Source organism: Urtica dioica, chromosome 1 (genome assembly GCF_054948205.1).
Source record: "Urtica dioica subsp. dioica isolate 48M chromosome 1, U.dioica_male_clone48M_v1_H2, whole genome shotgun sequence".
Lineage (NCBI taxonomy): Eukaryota > Viridiplantae > Streptophyta > Magnoliopsida > Rosales > Urticaceae > Urtica > Urtica dioica.
Window position 1 is genome coordinate 58007620 of NC_142756.1, and position 6835 is coordinate 58014454.

General features: G+C 44.4%; 1 protein-coding gene across 1 annotated transcript; it reads left to right on the plus strand.

Annotated features, from left to right (window-relative positions):
- The first annotated feature begins 5532 nt into the window (after window positions 1-5532).
- On the plus strand, window positions 5533-6486 carry LOC149408207 (uncharacterized). Its single transcript, XM_089624405.1, has one exon. The coding sequence runs from the start codon at window positions 5533-5535 to the stop codon at window positions 6484-6486; it is 954 nt and encodes a 317-aa protein (XP_089480531.1).
- The last annotated feature ends 349 nt before the right edge of the window (window positions 6487-6835 follow it).

Below are 6835 nucleotides of genomic sequence, written 5' to 3' on the forward strand. Positions count from 1 at the left end.
ATAGCTATGCTTGCAAAAAACTATGGCAGGGTCATGAAAAGACTCAACCAGATGAATGGGAAAAATGTCCCACAAGATGTCAAGGACAACTTCCAACAACGATTCCAGAAGAATACTAATCCTCACAGGAATAGTAAAAGTGGTGAACGATCGGGCAAAGGCAAAGGCATTCAGTGCCACGAATGTGAAGGTTTTGGACATATTCAAAAGGAGTGTCCCAACTTTCTCAAGAAACAGAAAAAGGGTTACAACGCTACTCTTTCAGATGAAGAAGATGAAGATAGCGACTCAGATCAGATAAGTAACTTCGTAGCCTTTACTGCCTCTGTCCATACTCATGAGTCTACTAATGAATTTGGTGAATGTTCTCAGAAATATGTTCTAGATGAAGAACTTTCTGACAATGCTATGAATGAAGCATACAATACCTTACACACCAAATGGGTTGAGGAATCCCAGATTCTGGATAAACAGAGTGCTCTTATTCTTTCCCTGACTGAAGATAAGGCAAGGCTTCTTGAGATAATTGTGGATCTGAAGAAGGAAGTCAGTCGGCTGAATGGGGAACTCGATCAAATGACTAAATCAGTCAGAATGCTGAACTCTGGGACTGACAGCCGCGAAAAAATTCTCACCATCGGGAAAACTGCGAAGAACATGAAGGGGCTTGGTTATACCCATGGAGCTTCATCTTCCCAGACTACTATCGTTCCACAGAAGCAGTCTAGCCAGATGTCGCGAAACATGCCTCAACCATCTGGCAATAACAATTTTCCTCGGAATCATCTCTCTGGACCAACCAGGTCTCCCGTCAACAGACCTCGTTGGGTATGCCATTATTGTGGAAGAAAGGGGCACATTCGTCCTTTCTGCTATCGGTTGTACGGGAGAAATGTCCGTCAGGAAAAGTCCAGATATAGGAACGCCCTGCCTCGACAACAACCTTCTACTCAGATGGAATGGAGAGTGAAAAATACGTCCTATCGTGCCAATATTTCCTACACATCTCTGAGTGCGTCCATCGGAAGTGACTGGTATTTCGACAGTGGTTGTTCTCGCCACATGACAGGTGATCCCACTTTCCTGACAAATGTGAAACCTTATTCCAACTGTCACGTTACCTTTGGAGATGGAGTTAAAGCCAAAGTTGTGGGTAAAGGTCGATTAAACTATCCGGGTATGTCTTGCTTGACTGAGGCTTTATTGGTAGAAGGACTTACTGCTAACCTTATTAGTATTAGTCAGCTTTGTGATCTGAGTTTGCAAGTTAATTTTACCCGTGATAAGTGTGTAGTGATTAATGAGGAACAGGATGAACTCATGCGTGGAACCAGATCTCGTGACAACTGCTACATGTGGTCTCCCGCACCAAACAACAATTGCCTCTTGACCAAAGTTGATGAAACCAAACTGTGGCACCAAAAGCTTGGTCACCTGAACCTCAGAAGCATGCAGAAAATTGTCTCTGAGAAAGCCATCATCGGTGTCCCAAATCTGAAGATTGTTGAAGGAAAAATCTGTGGTGAATGCCAGATTGGGAAACAGGTCAAGAAGTCCCACAAGATGGTGCAACATCTTACCACATCTCGTGTTCTGGAACTTCTTCACATGGACCTGATGGGACCGATGCAGGTCGAGAGCCTTGGAGGAAAGAGATACGTGTTCGTATGTGTGGATGACTACTCCAGGTACACTTGGGTTGATTTTATTCGTGAGAAATCTGACACTTTTGCTGTTTTTGAATCTCTGTGTAAGAAAGTTCAGAGAGAAAAAGGAGAAAACATCGGCAAAGTGATCAGAATCCGAAGTGATCATGGGAGGGAATTTGAGAACATGAGCTTTGCTAAGTTCTGTACTGAGGAAGGGATAGCTCATGAGTTCTTTGCTCCAATCACACCTCAACAAAATGGAATTGTTGGGAGAAAAAATCGTACCCTCCAAGAGATGGCTAGAGTAATGATGTTGGCCAAAGATATTCCACCACATTTCTGGGCTGAAGCTGTTAATACTGCCTGCCATATTCACAATCGAGTTACCATTCGTCCAGGTACTTCTGTCACTCATTATGAAATATGGAGGGGGAGAAAGCCTAATGTGAAGTACTTTCATGTCTTTGGATCGGTTTGTTATATTCTTGCTGACAGAGATCCACGACGAAAGTTTGATCCTAAAAGTGATGAAGGTATATTTCTTGGATATTCTAGAAATAGTCGTGCATATCGTGTCTTTAACAAACGCACCAAGACTATAATGGAATCCATAAATGTGGTGGTAAACGATGATCATGATGTTACTAACAGTTCTAATGGTGAGGATGAAGTTTTTACTAGTGACACAGAGGTCAGGACAGGTGCTGAAAACTCTTTGGACGTCACCGCTACTGGAAACTCAAATGTCAGGACGAATGCTGATGACAAAGTAAGCGACATTGTTCCAGATGAAGGATCTCCCCCTGAGACTGAACAAAGAGTGCCTTCCCGAAGAATTCAGAAAAATCATCCTGCACATGAGGTGATTAGTGAAATCAGTGAAGGAATAAAGACTCGTCCAAAACCTCCTGTTAACTATCGGGAGATGATTGGTAATCTCTGCTTTGTCTCTAAGATTGAACCTAAAAATGTTAATGAGGCTATTGATGATGAGTACTGGGTTAATGCTATGCAAGAAGAACTTGTGCAGTTTGAAAAAAATGAAGTCTGGGAGCTAGTTCCTAAACCTGACAATGTCAATGTCATTGGAACTAAGTGGATTTTTAAAAATAAATCTGATGAACATGGTAACATAACTCGCAACAAAGCTAGACTTGTGGCGCAGGGCTACACACAGGTGGAAGGCGTAGACTTTGATGAAACCTTTGCACCTGTTGCGAGACTTGAAGCTATCAGACTCCTTCTTGGCATCTCCTGTCACCTACAGTTCAAGCTTTACCAGATGGATGTCAAGAGTGCTTTCCTCAATGGATACCTGAATGAAGAAGTCTATGTTGCTCAACCAAAAGGGTTCACAGATCCCAGCTTTCCCCAGCATGTCTACAAACTCAGAAAAGCTCTCTACGGTCTTAAGCAGGCTCCTCGTGCTTGGTATGAGAGACTGACCCAGTTCCTTGTGCAGAATGGCTACACCCGAGGTGGAGTTGACAAGACTTTGTTCGTGAAAAAGGAGAATGGCAATCTCATGATAGCTCATATATATGTTGACGACATCGTCTTTGGAGGAATGTCAGAAAAGATGGTGGACCTTTTTGTCAGACAAATGCAGTCAGAGTTTGAGATGAGCATGGTTGGCGAGCTCAACTATTTCCTGGGCTTCCAGATCAAGCAAATGGAAGATGGCATCTTTATCTCCCAAAGTAAGTATGCAAAGAACTTAGTGAAGAAGTTTGGTCTGGAAAAATCTTCTCACAAACGGACACCTGCCGCCACGCACATCAAACTCACGAAGGATGAGCAAGGAGAATCTGTTGATCAAAGTCTCTACAGGAGCATCATTGGTAGTCTCCTTTATCTCACCGCCAGTCGACCTGACATCTCTTACTCTGTAGGGGTGTGTGCGCGATATCAAGCCAGTCCCAAAGCTAGCCATTTGGCTCAAGCCAAGCGAATCATAAGGTACATCTCAGGAACTGCCAATCTTGGGCTCTTATATACTTATGATACTTCCTCTACGCTTGTGGGATACTGTGATGCTGACTGGGCAGGTAGCACGGTTGATAGAAAAAGTACCTCTGGTGGTTGTTTCTATCTGGGAAACAATCTCATCTCCTGGTTCAGCAAGAAACAGAACTGTGTTTCTCTATCCACAGCTGAGGCTGAATACATTGCCACAGGGAGTAGTTGCACTCAGCTCCTTTGGATGAAACAGATGCTGTCTGAGTATGATGTTGGACAAGATGTCATGACTTTATTCTGCGACAACATCAGCGCCATCAACATCTCGAAAAACCCAGTTCAACACAGTAAGACCAAGCATATCGAGATCAGACATCATTTCATTCGAGACCTTGTAGAAGAAAAGAAGATCAAACTCGAATACATTCACACCGAAAAACAGCTTGCAGACATCTTCACCAAGGCTCTGGATGCCATCCGGTTTGAAAATCTTAGATCCTCTCTTGGTTTATGTGTTATTGATCAATAGCAATTACTGATTATCAGAGGGATTTTTGGTCCTGTCTTATGTGCTAATCCCTTGGTGATTCTTATTCGAGTATCTGTTGTGTTTTTCGTTTCATGGGCCCATTTATCTGGTTGGCCCATTCGACTGTTTTGCCGGGCTAAAGTGCCAATTGCTGTTTCTCTGGGCCTAAGATCGATCAAGGCCCACTTCGTGTCACGACGTCGTATTTCTCCATGCCATATTCTCACTCATGCAGACGGTTACTCTCCCGAGAAAGAAGGGGAAGTTATTTCCTGTTTGAATTTCAAAATTTCCCATTCTTCTTCGGCGCTCTTAAGCTTTGTTTCCCATATTTGCTTTCTTACCTCTTTTGACAGTTATCTGTGTGGCAGTTTCCCAAAATTTTTATTCAAAATGGTTGGCAAAAGAAGTGGGATCAGTACTACCACTCCCTCAGAGAAAGCCACAATGAAGAAGAAAAATGTCGCAACAAAGAAACCTGGCGCTGAAAGCAACATGCACGGTGTTAGGGTTCGAGGTCTGAGACCCAGCATACGCGCCGATGGTCAGGCCGGAGGTGCGATTGTTGGGTCATCGGTTCCTCCTGAGAACCCATCTCTTTCCGCCGCCAGAAACGCAATCCTCAAGAAAGCTGCTCTTTCCATCGCTGACATCACAGGAGAAGCAAGCTCCAGCAGTTCCTCCACAGAAAAGACACAAGACAAAGCTGATCCCGGAGAAGAAGTTCGTTCTGGAGGATCCCCTATCGAGAGTCCTCACAAGATTGTTCGAGGTAACCCTAAAGCTTCTAATATCCCGGTTGATAGTTCTAGGGATAGGAATTCGGTTCCCCATGTTCATGAGCCTACTCCTGAGGATGCCATTGGAGGCATGATGGGCTTGAATAAAGATGTCACGAAAGATGTGCCTACATCTTCTCTGGGGCAAAAGAGGAAGGGAGATCATGTCCAGGACGTTGGAGAGGACATTCTCGCTTCTCTGAAGAAGAAGATTCAGAGGGATGATGAGGTCTGCTTAGCCACTCTTCTGTCGGAGAAGAGAAAGAAGAAGAAGTCTCCGGAAGAAAGCACTTCTGCTGTCCCCATCCCGGTCAAGCAAAAGAAAAAGGAAAAGATGGGCATGATTAAGAAACGGGTAAAGAAGTCGGCTCAGACTCCCTTGTCTCCTGTTGTTGAGGACCAGGTGGTTGAAGAAGAAGAATCTGTTATCCCTCTTGGTTTGGGAAACAAGAGGTCTGTAGGAGGGCAAAAGCTCCCGAAGAATATCCCCGCTGCTCCCATGGATTATGTCTCCTTCCACAAAGAAGATGGTGTTCTCAAGTGGAGATATGTGTACCATCGCGCCATTTTTCCTTAAAAGGAATTATCCACTGAGGCGCTGAAAATTGATGCCATTATGGAGCTCCTTCACGACGCCGAGATGCTGAGGACGGTCACTAGCATTGGGGTGTTCTATCCGGCGCTGGTCAAGGAATTCATTGTTAATCTCTCTCTTTCCTTTGATTCTCCAGAGGACACAGAGTTCAGGAAAGTCTTCGTCAGAGGACATTGTTTTGAGATCTCTCCAGATGTGATCAACAAGTTCTTGGGTCGTGGGAAGATCATCACAGCTGATCGGGTACCTTCTCTGGACATCATCGCGCAAGAAATCACTGGAAACGAGACCAGGGTCTGGCCTTCAAAGGGAACTTTGCCATCTGCCGAGCTTACTTTCAAATACTCTGTTCTGTATCGCATTGGCATCGCCAATTGGGCTCCCTCCTCTCATGGGTCAAGCATCACGGCAGATCTCGCTCGACTCATATTCCAGATAGGTACACGCTCCTCATTTGACTTTGGTGATTTTGTTTTTGATCACTTGGCGAAGCACGCCAAGTCTTTTGCTGTAAAGCTTCCCATTGGCTTCCCCTCTCTTATCACTGGGATCCTGCTTGATCAAAACAAGAACATCTTAAGAGGTTCAGATGTGGTGGGTAAACGACCTAGTGCCCTCACCTTCAGTCCCAAGTTGTTTGAAGGGAAACATGCCCAAGATCTTGTCAGACCTTCTGACAAGACATCTGACGCCCCTGCGAGCAGTCTTCACTTGAGATCCATGACAGAAGATGTTCAGAGAAAAGTGGTGAAGGAACTTCTTAAAGAGGTTGAGACTCTGAAAAAGACCATCGAGAATCTCTCCTCCAGGAAAATCAAGTGTGAAGCTCTTATCAAGGACCTTACTGCTCCGAGCTCTGCTACCTCTTCTCAGCCAGGTCAAGCCGCTGGGTCTCATGTTTCTGAAGCCGCTGAAGAATCTGAAACTGAAGATGACGAGTATGTCTCTGAGAGTGATCAGGATATTGTTGGTTGATCCGGTTTTTCTTTTCTCTCAAAGACATGGTCTGCAATATTCTCTTTTCAAGACATCTTTTGCTACTGCTCCTGTGTGTTTCATACTAATGTGTTTCGTTTGGATGTTTTGTAAGACAGCTTTCTCGTACCTTTTGATGAATGATATGCTGTTATTCTAGTTCTCATTCCTTTACAGGCTGTTGTTCCTCCCTCTGTGTTAGTCGATCCTTGCCTTTGGTATTATTTTGAGGCAATCAGGGGGAGAGGCGTCATGAGGTCATTTATTTTGACTCTCTTCTCTGGTCATGACGATTGTATGAGAACTGGTCCTGGAAGTGCTTGCCTAAAAAATAGCCAAATGGGGAGAT

What these genes read in the sequence shown, in the direction of transcription:
- LOC149408207 (XM_089624405.1), top strand. Translation starts at nt 5,533, where the DNA reads ATGGAGCTCCTTCACGACGCCGAGATGCTGAGGACGGTCACTAGCATT.